The sequence below is a fragment of the Scyliorhinus canicula genome, chromosome 1 (assembly GCF_902713615.1).
Source record: "Scyliorhinus canicula chromosome 1, sScyCan1.1, whole genome shotgun sequence".
Taxonomy (NCBI): Eukaryota; Metazoa; Chordata; class Chondrichthyes; order Carcharhiniformes; family Scyliorhinidae; genus Scyliorhinus; species Scyliorhinus canicula.
This window is the reverse complement of record NC_052146.1, coordinates 283,860,351-283,873,798: the sequence shown is the minus strand read 5'-3', so window position 1 is coordinate 283,873,798 and position 13,448 is coordinate 283,860,351. Positions and strand designations below refer to the sequence as shown.

The window sequence follows — 13,448 nt, the reverse complement described above, 5'->3', positions numbered from 1 at the left end:
GAGATGGAATGGCAACAGACCGGGCTGGAGGGAGCGGGACAATACTCCAGCTTCGTTTTAAACCTCCACCTCCCTGTAGCTGACAGATATTTTTCTTTTTCAATTTTTAAAAAAATCTTCAGAATGCATCACTAACCTAATGCTCCCTCTCTTTCAATTTAAAAAAAAACATATTTGTTCCTGGGATATGGGCATCACTAGCTTGGCCAGCATTCATTTCCCTACGAAGGAGTTGGTGAGCCTCCTTCTTGAACCTCTGCAGTCCACCTGGTGTAGGTACATCCACAGTGCTGTTGGGGGTGGAGTTCCAGAATTTTAACCGAAAAACAATGATACAGTTCCAAGTCAGGATGATGTGTGGCTTGGAGGGGAACTTGCAGGTGGTGGTTTCAAAGATTTCATAGAATCCCTACAGTGCAGAAGGAGGCTATTTGGCCCATCATGTCTGCACGGCCCCTCCGAAAGTGCACCCTATCTAGGCCCACTCCCCCACCATATCCTCGTACCCCCACCTAACCTGCACATCTTTGGACACTGAGGGGCAACTTATCATGGCCAGGCCATGTTAGAACATAGAACATAGAACAGTACAGCACAGAACAGGCCCTTCGGCCCTCGATGTTGTGCCGAGCAATGATCACCCCACTTAAACCCACATACCCGTAACCCAACAATCCCCCCATTAACCTTACACTACGGGCAATTTAGCATGGCCAATCCACCTAACCCGCACATCTTTGGACTGTGGGAGGAAACCGGAGCACCTGGAGGAAATCCACACAGACATGGGAAGAACGTGCAAACTCCACACAGAACAGTGGAGTCCCATTCATCTGCTGCCCTTGTCTTTCCAGGCGGTCAAGGTTTCAGGTTTGGAAGGTGTTGTCAAGGAGCCTTGGTGAGTTGTTGCAGTGCCTCTTGTTGATGGAACACACGGCTGCCGCTGTTCATCAGTGGTGCAGGGAGTGAATGTTTACTATGGTGGATGGGGCGCCAGATAAGCTGGCACTTTGTCCTCGATGGGTTTGAGCATCTTGCTGTTGTTGGTGCTGCACTCATCCAGACAAGTGGAGAGTATTCCTGACGTGTGCCTTGTAGATGGTGGACAGGTTTTGGGGGGGGGTGGGGGGTCAGGAGGTGAGTTACTTGCCACATAATTCCTAGTCTGACCTGTTCTTGTAGTCACAATATTTACATGGCTCGTCCAGTTCAGTTTCTGGTCAATACTCCCAGGACCTTGAAAGTGGCATATTTAGTGATGAATGTCAAGGAGAGATGTTTAGATTCTCTCTTGTTGGAGATATGTATTGCCTGATACTTGTGAGGTGTGACTGTGACTTGCCACTTATCAACTCAAGTCTGAATATTGTCTGGTTCTTGCTGAATATGAACTTGGACAGCTTCAATACCTGAGGAGTCATGAATAGTGCTGAACATGGTGCAGTCATCTGTGAACACTTCTGACCTTATGATGGGGGGAAGATCAATGATGAAGCAGCTGAAGATGGTTGGGCTAGGACACTACCCTGAGAAACTCCTGAAGTGACATCCTGAGACTGAGATGATTGTCCTCCAACCATTACAACCATGTTCCTATGTGCCAGGTATGACATTAACCAGCAAAGAGTGTTCCTCCTGATTCCCATTGGTTCCAGTTTTGCTGGGGCTCCTTGATGCCATACTCTGTCAAATCCTGCTTTGATGTAAAGGGCAGTCACTCATACCTCATTCTGGAGTTCAGCTCTTCTGTCCATGTTTGAACCAAGGCTGTAATGAGGTCAGGAGCTGAGAGACCCTGACAGAACCCAAACTGAGCATCTATGAGCAGGTTATTGTTGAGGATGTGCTGGTTGATGAGCCATCAATTGCACGAGAGACGAGTTGCTATACAAAAGTTAGGCTTTAATAAGCTAGAACTTAACCCTGCGGTTGACTACAATAAAATGGACGACCACTGGGCGTTCCGACTATTTATACCTCGGTATGGAGGCGTGGTTAACTCAGCCTCTCGACCAATCGGAGAGCCGTCACATGACTGGTCTCAACCAATCGGTCGAGAGGCACATGACCGACCAGGGCCAATGGTAAGCCGGTGTTCTGCACCAATGGCTGACAGCTATGCAAATCATACCACCACATTGGTTGAGAGCACCGTTGACGACACTGTCCATTACTTTACTGATGATGAGAGTAGACCGATGGGGCGATCATTGGCCAGGTTGGACTCGTCCTGCTTTCTGTAGACAGGACAAACCTGGGCAACTTTCCATATTGCCAAATAGATGCCAGTGTTGTAGCTGTACTGGAACACCTTGTATAGTGGTGCGGAAAGTTCTGGAGCACAAGTCCTCAGTACCATTGCAAGAATGTTGTCAGGGTCTATAACCTCTGCAGAATCGAGTGCTTTCTGCCGTTTATTGATACCATGTGGAGTGAATTGAATTGGCTGAAATCTGTGATGCTGGAGACCTCCGGAGGAGACCGAGATGGATCATCGGCAATTCTTGCTGATGATTGTTGCCGATGCCTCATCCTTCTCTTTTTCTGATGTGCTGGACTTCCCCATCATTGAGGATGGGGAAGTTTGTGGAGCTGCCTCCTTCAGTGAGTTGTTTAATTTTCCACTATCGTTCATGATTGAATGTGGCAGGTCTGCAGAGCTTAGGTCTTATCTGTTGGTTGTGGGATTGCTTCACTCTGTCTATTACTTGCTCCTTATACTGCTTGGCATGCAAGTAGACCTGTGTTGGTCTAACTACTTGGTCCACAGCCTTAGGTGCTTTGACGTTTCAAGTGCTCACCTAAATGCTTATTAAATGTGCGGTAAATGCCATGGTGGGATTTGAACCATTATCGCTAGACCATTAGCCTGGGCCTCTGGATTACTAGTCCAGTGACATTACCAATACACCATCAACTCTGTGTTGCTCCTGGCATGCTGTCCTGCACTCTTTATTAAACCAGGGTTGATACCCTGATTTGATGGTATGATAGATTTGGGGATATGCTGAGCCATGAGGTTACAGCTTGTGGTTGTATTCAGTTCTTCCGCTGCTGATGGACCACAGCATCTTATGTATGTGCAGCTTCAACTAAAGTTATTATTAAATACAGTAAAACCATCATTCCCTCTTAAATGATCCCAAACACTACTAAATAATCCTAAGATTCTCAATACCACCTGTGCCGATGGACTCAGTCGATTCTCTCTAGTTCGATTTCCTCAGGACCTTCTTCCGAAAGTGGGTCTCGCACACTGCTTCCTTTCATCTCTGGTCAGTCGTCCAATCTTCTCGATTAACTCTGCGTCAAGTCTTCACTGGGGAGGGTTCCGATGGTCTCAATCTTTATTCCCATCCTCTCACCTTGCCAGAAAGTTCTCTGGCCCTCAGCCAGTGAGGTCTCGGGGCGGGAGTCTTAATACCCAATGGTGTTGCTGCTTGCAACTCTGCAGGGCAGCAGGAACCCACCCAAGGGTCCATCTCTAGGTGTATTGTTCACACATAACCTCTTTCCGTGTATGGTAATGGTGGGGAAACTGGGTGCCCGAATGTCTAGCTCTATCTTGGTAATCCAAAACAATCGATTCATATGAATAGGGCCGATTATCTCTTGATTGGTTATTGACAGGGCGGGCCCAGGCATGTCCTGGCAATTTGTCTGTTCAGGTTGGTCTGGAGCTGACTGCGGTTTAATTAAAAATGTCCAATTCTTAATTTAAAATGTCAGATTTTATATTGAGCCTATAATTCAGGCTGCCGTCCATTTGCCACAGATGCATCTGCAAAAGGTAGATTGCTGGGAACAAGGTCAAATATGATTTTCCCTCTGTTGATTCCCTCAACGTCTGCCAAAGATTCCATACAGCAGCTACATCCTTTGGGACTCAGCCAGCTGGGTCAGTGGTGGTGTTACGGAGTCACTCTTGGTGATGGATGTTGAATTTACCCTTGCAGAGTACATTCTCTACCATTGTCATCCTCAGTGCTGTTCCAATATGGAGGAGTACTGATTCATCAGCCCAGGGTTTAGCTCACTGGGCTAAATTGCTGGCTTTTAAAGCGGACCAAGCAGGCCAGCAGCACGGTTCAATTCCCGTACCAGCCTCCCCAGACAGGCGCCGGAATGTGGCGACTAGGGGCTTTTCACAGTAACTTCATTGAAGCCTACTCGTGACAATAAGCGATTTTCATTTTTTCATTTTTTCAGGTGGTAATAGCAGGAGGTTTCCATGTTTGACTTGATGCTATAAAACGTCATGGGATCTGGAGTCAATGTTTAGGCCTCCGAGGGAAATTCCTTCCTGACTGTAAAACTCTGTGCCGCCATGTCAGCTGTATATGCCCTGTTGGTAGAACTCATGGATGGCGAAGGCAGTGTCTGTGAGATTAAGCATGATTCAGCAGACTGAAGTTAAAGTCCACCGAATGGCACCTTTAGTGGGGTGCTGCTTGGCGGCTGCAGTGCTGAGAAACATCCCATTATCTAGTGGCGCTTTGCTGTTTTATATGGTCTCAGGGGGTTTCTCCTACCGAGGCTGCAGAGAAGGATTTCCTGCTGGCGAGCTGATCTTAGCAACAGGAAAGGCTCCTTGCCATTTTGTCTGGCAGCCCCAATCTTTCTCTCGCTCTCTCTCTTCTCCCCCCCCCCCCCCCCCAACACACACACACACACACCTGCCACTTTCAGGCTCCACCTGTTTTGAATCCCCCCCCCCCTTCACCCACCAACCTTGGGGAGGCCGCTGGGAACCTTCCCTCACATCCCCTTTACTTGGCAAGGCCCCCAGGCCTGACACCTGGCATCCATCCACCATGACACTGCCCCAGCAGCCTGGCAGTGCCACCTCGGCACCCTGTCAGTGCCAAGGTGGCACTTCCAGGGTGTCAGGCTGGCTTTGCCCAGGTGCCATCTTGACCACCCGGGAGTCTCCAATGGCCTGGGTGACGCTCTCTCCTCAGGTGCTCTTATGACTGTTCCATGTTTATATGGACCAGCTCTAAACGGCACCCTGGTGACGCCCCCCAGGTGCAGCCGGTGAGTTTCAGGCATCGGGTGAATCCGGCGTCCGAGTATTTAAATGAGCAATCCGGATGATTTAGACATTCAGATCTGGATCTTGCCCCTACTGGGCGAGATTCAGATCGCCCCAGGCGGCGCAAGTCGGGTGACTTGCGATCGGGACTGCGTCCGGCGTGGAACTTGGTTTGGGGCTGGCAAGCAATTCACCTGTTGCGCCTGGCACAACGGGGTGGTTGAATCACACCCATTGTCTTCAAGGCATGTTTCTGTGAGTATGGCGATGTCAGCCTGTTGCTTGAGTAGTATGTGGGATAGTTCTCGATTTTAGAACAAGCCTTCCAAAGATAGTACGATGATCTTCGATCCTGCTGCCTCCATCAGCAGTTCTCTCATCTGATGGCACCTAAATTAATTGTCTCCGCATTAAACCATGCTATTATATAGAAATCTTTTACACATTGGCACTAAATGTCATAGAAAATTGATGGGGCCTCACGGTAGCATGGTGGTTAGCATCAATGCTTCACAGCTCCAGGGTCCCAGGTTCGATTCCCGGCTGGGTCACTGTCTGTGTGGAGTCTGCACGTCCTCCCTGTGTGTGCGTGGGTTTCCTCCGGGTGCTCCGGTTTCCTCCCACAGTCCAAAGATGTGCGGGTTAGGTGGATTGGCCATGCTAAATTGCCCGTAGTGTAAGGTTAGTGTAAGGGGGATTGTTGGGTTACGGGTATACGGGTTACGGGTATACGGGTTACGTGGGTTTAAGTAGGGTGATCATTGCTCGGCACAACATCGAGGGCCGAAGGGCCTGTTCTGTGCTGTACTGTTCTATTGTAAAATATGCATTAAAACCGCAAGGAGTACTGTGAATCATCAATGATTTTTTTGAAGGGCGTGGTGCTGTGATGAGAGTCAATTTGTCATTGCAAGTCTTTGAAAAAGAAAACGTCATGGTTGAATTTTAAAATTCAAGTGTGAAAATCGCAAATATTTATCATCCAATGTATTCGATTTCTCACAGAACAATACTTAGGTATGGATTATACGTTCCTCTGCTGGGCATTTGAAGGTTGTTGGGGGTGGGGGGAATGTAAAATCTAATGGACACTGTGTCTACCACCTACCCACCAGCTGCTGCCTGTACCGCAATTAAAAGGGGGATGGAGGTCGCTCCCTTGGGGCTATTGAGGTCCTTAAATGACCAATCAATATCCATAGAGAGGGAAGGCCCACACCAATCTGAAACTTTTCCTGCACAGATTGGTATCGGGCAAGGAGGGGACCTTTGTGGGTCCTCTGACTCCATTGGATGCATCACACCTACAAGATCATCCACTGCCTATAACCCCCTCCCCCTAGAATCTCGAGCCTGGCTCCAACTCCCTTCACCCCTTTGCCAGTAGCTGAAAACTTGGCCCCAGCAAGACCTCGGACAATGGACTTACTTGAGCTGCCCTGTGTGGTGGACTGCCTGTAATCGCAGTGGAGTCCGCTGCACCGCATCCGAATGGCTGACAGCTCTCTATTGTGGGCCTCTCTTTTAAAATGGTGCCAGCGACACTGCTGTTGTTAATAGAGTGTAATATTGACCACACTTACAGACCATTACTCCGCAAACAAAGGGTGTGAAAAACATCCTCCGTGAAACTGATCTGCCTACATGCAGTTAATACTTTGCTAATCTGTCAATGTTAATGGCAACACCAACTGCATGTTCTGCTTCAAGTCACTCGCTATCCTGACTTGGAAATATATGGCGTTCCTTCACTGTCGCTGTGCCAAAATCCCAGAATTCCCTCCCTAACAGCGCAGTGGGTGTACCTACACCTCAGGGACTGCAGTGGATCAAGAAGGTAGCTCAACACCACCTCCCCAAGGGCAATTGTGAATGGGCAATAGATGCTGGCCTACCCAACGATATTCCTGAACGAATACATTTTTAAAAATTATCAATTTATTGATACATCTCAACTTTCCTTACATCAGGTGAACTTAAGAAATGAAAATAAAAATCTGAAATGAGGTGACATCTCATTAATTAAAGTGACCATGTTATGCTGGAAGATTTTACAAGCTGGTTATTGATAGGATAAAGACATTTTATTGACGAGTTTTAATCTTCACGATTTCTTCCTCCAGGAAGTTAAATAGCAATTTTAAAATGAGTCACTTGAAAGCAACTTCACAAAGGGAGCTCCCCACTCTGACCTGTTTCCCAGTGCTGTTAATTTGAATAAGACTTCAGATGCTAAAAAGCAGTTACATTTCTTGTTTCAGGCATTGAACTGGAGGAAGAAGAAGCAAATAATGATGACAGTGACTCCACCATCAGGGGTCGACTTATGAACCTGGTGGAAAAAGTGGCGTACTTAAAGAAAAAACAGAAAGAGAATCCAGTGGAGCAGGAGGCAAAGAAACCTAGTTAGTATTTATTTCTGTATATTAGAAGTGATTTCCTTTAGATTCAGTGATCCCAGATCGTGACTCCCCCTTTTAATGCACACTGTATGACTCCTCTTTTTAAATACCCTAGAAATTCTGAATCCTTCTCACTGTGCTTTCAGAAATGGATTTTCTTCAGCAAGGTTTGGAACAATTGGGTTTCGGTAACAATGCTACAAATAGAGACATGCTGTCAAAGCTTTTTGTCTTGCACTCAACAGGACAATGTACCGGAATACCAACTTATAGAGGGAACAACAATTTATACCACATTTATATTGCTCCCTTTACAATTTTGTATTCTTGTGAATTATCCTGATGAGTGCAAGATGAAAAGCTTCAACAGCCTTTCTCTTTGTTCAGCATTACTCAGGTTCTGTGTGACCAAACGATGAAGAACAATGTGTTGTTAAATCTGATACAAAAACAAAATACTGCAAATGTTGGAAATCTGAAATAAGAGCAGAAAATGCTGGAAATGTTCAGCAGGTCAGGTAGCACATGCAAAGCGAGAAATAGACTGATTGACCTGAATTTTACACTCTTCCTCCCCCCAATCCCCCCCCCCCCCCCCCCCCCCCCCAGAAAGTTTTGCGGTAGGGGGATGTGGGATGTGATTTCCTGGACCCTGCCTTCCCCGATCCGGAAGCAATTTTATGATGGGAGAGGCAGGGCTTTGGGGCAGGGGGGTGCAGGGCAAGGAACGACTTAAGGGCCTTTTCCTGCCCAGCATCAATTTTTAGGTGGATGGTTGATCGTGGGGGGAATAGAAAACATTTGAAACCAATGCATTGGGCAGGAAAGCAGGGGGTAGAGGTGCCGCCACTAATTAGAAGCCCCTTTCTGATGGTGGTCACCATTCAGTGAAGGCCAGGAGACCATTGGATCATCACCAGGACCCCAGTCGTCCCCATTGCGACCATCCCCCACAGGTTTTCTCTATCCTTACCTCGCCAGACCCCAAATGCTTACCTGACCCCCCACGTCCCAAAACTTAGCCCTCGGCACATCACTGCAGCACTGTGCCTGGAAGGCCTGGAGAGATGCCTGACAACTGATTGGGCGTCAGGATTGCCTGCTGCCAATCAATGCTCGTTAAGAGTATAAAAATCCAGCAGGCCTGTTGGCTTGATAGGGATCGGTTTCCCCGAGACTCTTCAGATGGCGAGAGCTGACCCCCCCCCCCCCCCCCCCCAAAACCGGGAAATTTAGTCCAGTGTTTATGGTCATAAAACTTGCATTAAAAAGTTGTGAGATTAGAAAATTGAATTGTAGGATACTGAGTGCATTAAGATCTGATCAATCATTTGCAGTATTGGGAAAACAGTGTTCCCCCCCCCCCCCAGGCTTACATGATGCAAGCAAACTCTGTAAGCGGAAAGTCAAAATAGGCAAAATATTTACATTTTGCATCTAACAGCATTAATTCACCATTACTTGTACCCGTGGCAATAAATGTGAGTACACCATAGAAATTTGAATACGCTGTCAGAATATTTCAAACCCGTACATTGAAGTGACTGTCAGATTTTGATTTTTATCTTAGCCACTCTGCAACAGTTGATTTCTGAGACCATGGTACGGTGGGCCCAGGAGTCAGTGATCGAAGACCCAGAGCTGGTTAGGGCCATGTTTGTGCTTTTACACCGGCAGTATGATGGCATTGGTGAGCTTGTTCGTGCTTTACCCAAGACATATACAATAAACGGAGTGTCCGTGGAGGACACGATAAACTTACTTGCTTCCCTGGGCCAGATCAGATCTCTTCTGAGTGTCAGAATGGGTAAAGAAGAGGAAAAGTTGATGATCCGTGGGCTGGGGTGAGTAAGCAAAATGTAACCTTAACCTTTGTGTAGCTCAAGGGATTTCACAATGTTATGTGAGCATTGTTGGATATTTACGTTCATACTCAGCTGAATCGCTTTTCAAATGTTAGTGACCTTCTTTCAAACTTGACAACAGGTTTTAACATAATCTGTTATACACTTGGGATAATATATGAATGACTGACAATTTTGTTTGAAATTCGTCCCTCAAGTACATTTGAGGTGGAGTTGTTAAATCATTTACGTTCGTGAGTTCATGCCTCCAAAATCTAATAGAGAGAACAATTTGAGACAAATGGGTTGCTCTTGTCTACCCATCATCCCACGGTATAATTGCAAGACCTATCTTTTGGAGGATTTTGAACAAATTATTATTTTTAATAGACTTAAACTTGACACCGTTTACCACAGAATGTTTCCGTCAATTATAACCAGATTTGGCTTGAAGGGCCGAATGGACTACTTAGGCTCCCAGTTTCTGTGAGTGGGATTTTCTGCGCAACCCGCTGCGTGTTCTGCGGCGGTGGTCAGCCATTGTCCGGCGGCGGGATCTTCTGATCCTGCCATTGCCAACGGGGTTTCCCATTGAATGCATCCCCCGCCACCAGGAATCTTGTGGCGGAGGTGCTCCGTTGGCAGGACCGGAATATCCGGCTGGCCTGAACGGCCGTAAAATTCCACCCAATGTTTCTAAATACGACCATTGGGGAACTGATGGGAATGCTGCTTTTACAACCTGCCTGAATTTACTCTCCATTGAATTTAACCGTTGCAATATTAGGCAGGCGTAAGACCAGTGACCTACCCGATCCTATGGGTCTCTCACCCAGCGAATTAAGTTACCCCCATTAGGCTTCACAGCTCTGGAGGGTATGAAGGAATTGAGAAAATTGCTTCAGTAAACGGCTCTTGGAAATGAGTACGACTCTCCTCCAAAAACTGGCTCTGAAAATCTTTGGTTTGTGATGGAAACACCTACGAGCCTCCTCAACATGAGGCCTGAGCATTATTTCAATTGCTCTGATCTGTTCCTCAAAGGAAATGCACGGGAAATCAGGGTGGGAGCTGGATTTCACCAAGGGATCTGAAAAAAAAAATCGCTAGCCTGAGGTTTCTCGAACGGCAGTGGTGACTTCTCCAGGGGGTGGACTTAGCCAGGGGAAATCGGCAATGTCCCGGGCTGCTGGAGGCTGGGCTTGGGGCAGGGCCTTGGGGTGGTCAGGAAAGGGGTTGGCTAATCTTGATTCCGTGGAATTCCAGATCATTGTAGAAGGATTTGGAAAACCCACCCTCGTGCCTGAAATGCCCCTCGTTCAAATGGCAGAAAATGAGAATGCGGCATGAAATCCCAACCGTCATGCCTGACTTGGGGTTACCTTCCATTTCTCTTTTACTTTGGAATTTATTTTAAGCTATAATTTTATTGCAGTTTTGATTTCAGCATGTTAACCAATATCAGGCAAAATTGATTTAAGTTCAAAGGATCAAAGTGCCTTAATCTAATAAATGGAATATAGATAAAATTTAAAGGTCAGGCTTAAATATTCCAAAAAATGAACAGTTAAGTAATATAGATTTGTTAATCGAATAATCAGAGCAATTAATGAAAGCCATTAATAAACATTTTTGCCCAATAAATGTTTTATTTTAACTTCCCCCTTTCACATAGGGATATAATGAATAACAAAGTGTTTTACCAACACCCAAACCTAATGAGGGCTCTGGGGATGCACGAGACAGTGATGGAAGTGATGGTGAATGTGCTCGGAGGTGGAGAGTCGAAGGTAAATGGGCCTGGATTTGTACAGCATTAATATAAATTGTCATAGTATCTCAAACTTGTGCATGTTTTATTTCCTGAATGTATCATCCCAATAAGTAATTTAAGAGAGAATTGATTATTTTAAGTACAATTTAATATTAATTCCTCCTTACAGCTATCCGTATTTCTTGTAGAGATCATATTAATGAGTTTTAGTTTAAATTTACCCAGGTCGAAGAGTGGGTTGTGAACTCTCAATATCTTGTCATCTTTTAAGCTAGTGCCAGCACCATTTTACACTCTTCATAGAATCCCTACAGTGCAGAAGTATCGAGTCTGCACCGACACTTCAAAAGACCACCCTACCTAGGCCCCACGCCCCACTCCCCACCCCATTCCTGCAACCCCATCCAAATGGGGCAATTTAGCATGACCAAGCTACCTGACCTGCACATCTTTCGACTTTCTTTGGAGGAAACCAGAGCATCCGGACTAAACCCAGGCAGACATGGGGAGAATGTGCAAACACCACACAGACAGCCACCCAAGGTCGGAATCGAACCAGAGTCCCTGGTGCTGTGAGGCAGCAGTGCTAACCACTTCAGAGCTAAAGCCAGGAAATTCCTTTGATAAGTACATATTCTCATAACAAGGTGACAAATATAATAGTTTTTAAAATTAAATGTGCATTTTGGTGTAAATTAAAGGGGCATGGAGGTACCAATTATTTTCCACAGTTTTTTCGATCTGAGTTGGTTTTACTACTGGACAGGAAGATCGCAGAATGGAACCGTGGCTCAAAAGACTGTAACGTTTACTTTTTTAGAAGAAGAAGGTTTTGGTTTGACTATAATACAAAGCTTCTTCGCTCCCACTTATCTTCGCAAATGTACACAGATCTTATGGATAACACAGGTTACAAAATATATCTTATGCTATAGCATTTTCAGTAAACGCACAGTCCCTCTAATCCAACAGGCTAACTGTGGTCAGACAGCATCCCACTCTGAAACAAAATGGCAGATGACACTCAATCAGTCTTCGATGGATTTCTCCTCAAATTGTCCCCAAATGATTGTCACAAGAATGTTTCCAAATCCCCTCTCAAAAAGATACACTTTAAAATCTTCTTGTACACAATGTTTTCATCAGCTGTTTTCATCAAGGATCTACCTCCAGGTTTCCCAACTATCCTTTCAGACAGTGCTTCTTCGCCACTTTTTTTGCAATGATCTGCGTCCAGGTTTTCCAACTCTCCTTTCAGTATACCTTTGCTTTAATGTTTCTAAGCCTTTACACAAACTCGCAGAGATCCAGACCACTAATTGCTTCACAATTACTTCAACTATCGCTTCACAGGCTTCTGTAAAATATCATAAACCTTAGTATCACTTCATGTATTCTATTATATACCCAACTGTGACCCGGTAGCACAGTAGTTAGCGCTGTGGCTCCACAGCTCCAGGGTCCCATTCTGGCACCTGTTCGGGTACACAGAGGGAGAATTCAGAATGTCCAAATTACCTAGCAGCACGTCTTTCGAGACTTGTGGGAGGAAAACGGAGCACCCAGAGGAAACCCATGCAGACAGGGGAAGAACGTGCAGACTTCACACAGAGGTCCCAAGTTCGATCCCGGCTCTGGGTCACTGTCAGTGTGGAGTTTACACATTTACACATTCACCCCCACAACCCAAAGATGTGCAGGCTAGGTGGATTGGCCACGCTAAATGGCCCCTTAATTGGAAGAAATGAATTGGGTACTCTAAATTTATTTTTAAAAATTATTATTACTATACTGCCTTTACACATATGACTGTGTGACAAAATTCGACTCCAACTCCATCTACAAGTTTGCTGATGACATGACCGTAGTGACTCAGATCTAAAACACTGATGAATCAGAGTACAGGAGGGAGATAAAGAACCTAGTGGCATAGTTGAATGACAACCGTCTCTCCCTCAATGTGAGCAAAACTAAGGAGCTGGTCATTGACTTCAGGAAGCGAAGTGTCGTACACACCCCTGCCTGCATCAATGGTGCCGAGTTGGAGATGGTTGACAGCTTCAAATTCCTAGGTGTGCACATCACCAACAATCTGTCCTGGTCCACCCACATCGACGCTGCGACCAAGGAAGCACAGCATCACCTATACTTCCTCAGGAAACTAAGGAAACTCGATATGTCCACATTGATTCTTACCAGTTTCTACAGTGAGCCATAGAAAGCATCCTATCAGGCTGCATCATAGCCTGGTATGGCAACTGCTCGGCCCAAGACTGTAAGAAACTACAGAAAGTCGTAAACACATCCCAGTCCATCACACAAACCCGCCTCCCATCCATTGACTCTGTCTACACCTCCTGCTGCCTCGGGAAAGCAGGCAGCATAATCAAAGA

At 46.0% G+C, this 13,448-nt stretch overlaps 1 protein-coding gene across 4 annotated transcripts in view; it reads left to right on the top strand.

Moving 5' to 3' along the window:
- ryr2a (ryanodine receptor 2a (cardiac)) overlaps positions 1 to 13,448 on the top strand; it is a 936,900-nt gene that overhangs the window by 629,547 nt on the left and 293,905 nt on the right. For all 4 annotated transcript variants that reach the window (XM_038814319.1, XM_038814304.1, XM_038814294.1 and 1 more), the window contains 3 exons: positions 7,297 to 7,440; positions 9,008 to 9,281; positions 10,957 to 11,071. In XM_038814319.1, coding sequence (XP_038670247.1) covers positions 7,297 to 7,440; positions 9,008 to 9,281; positions 10,957 to 11,071 — 533 coding nt within the window. The remainder of the gene's footprint in view (positions 1 to 7,296; positions 7,441 to 9,007; positions 9,282 to 10,956; positions 11,072 to 13,448) is intronic.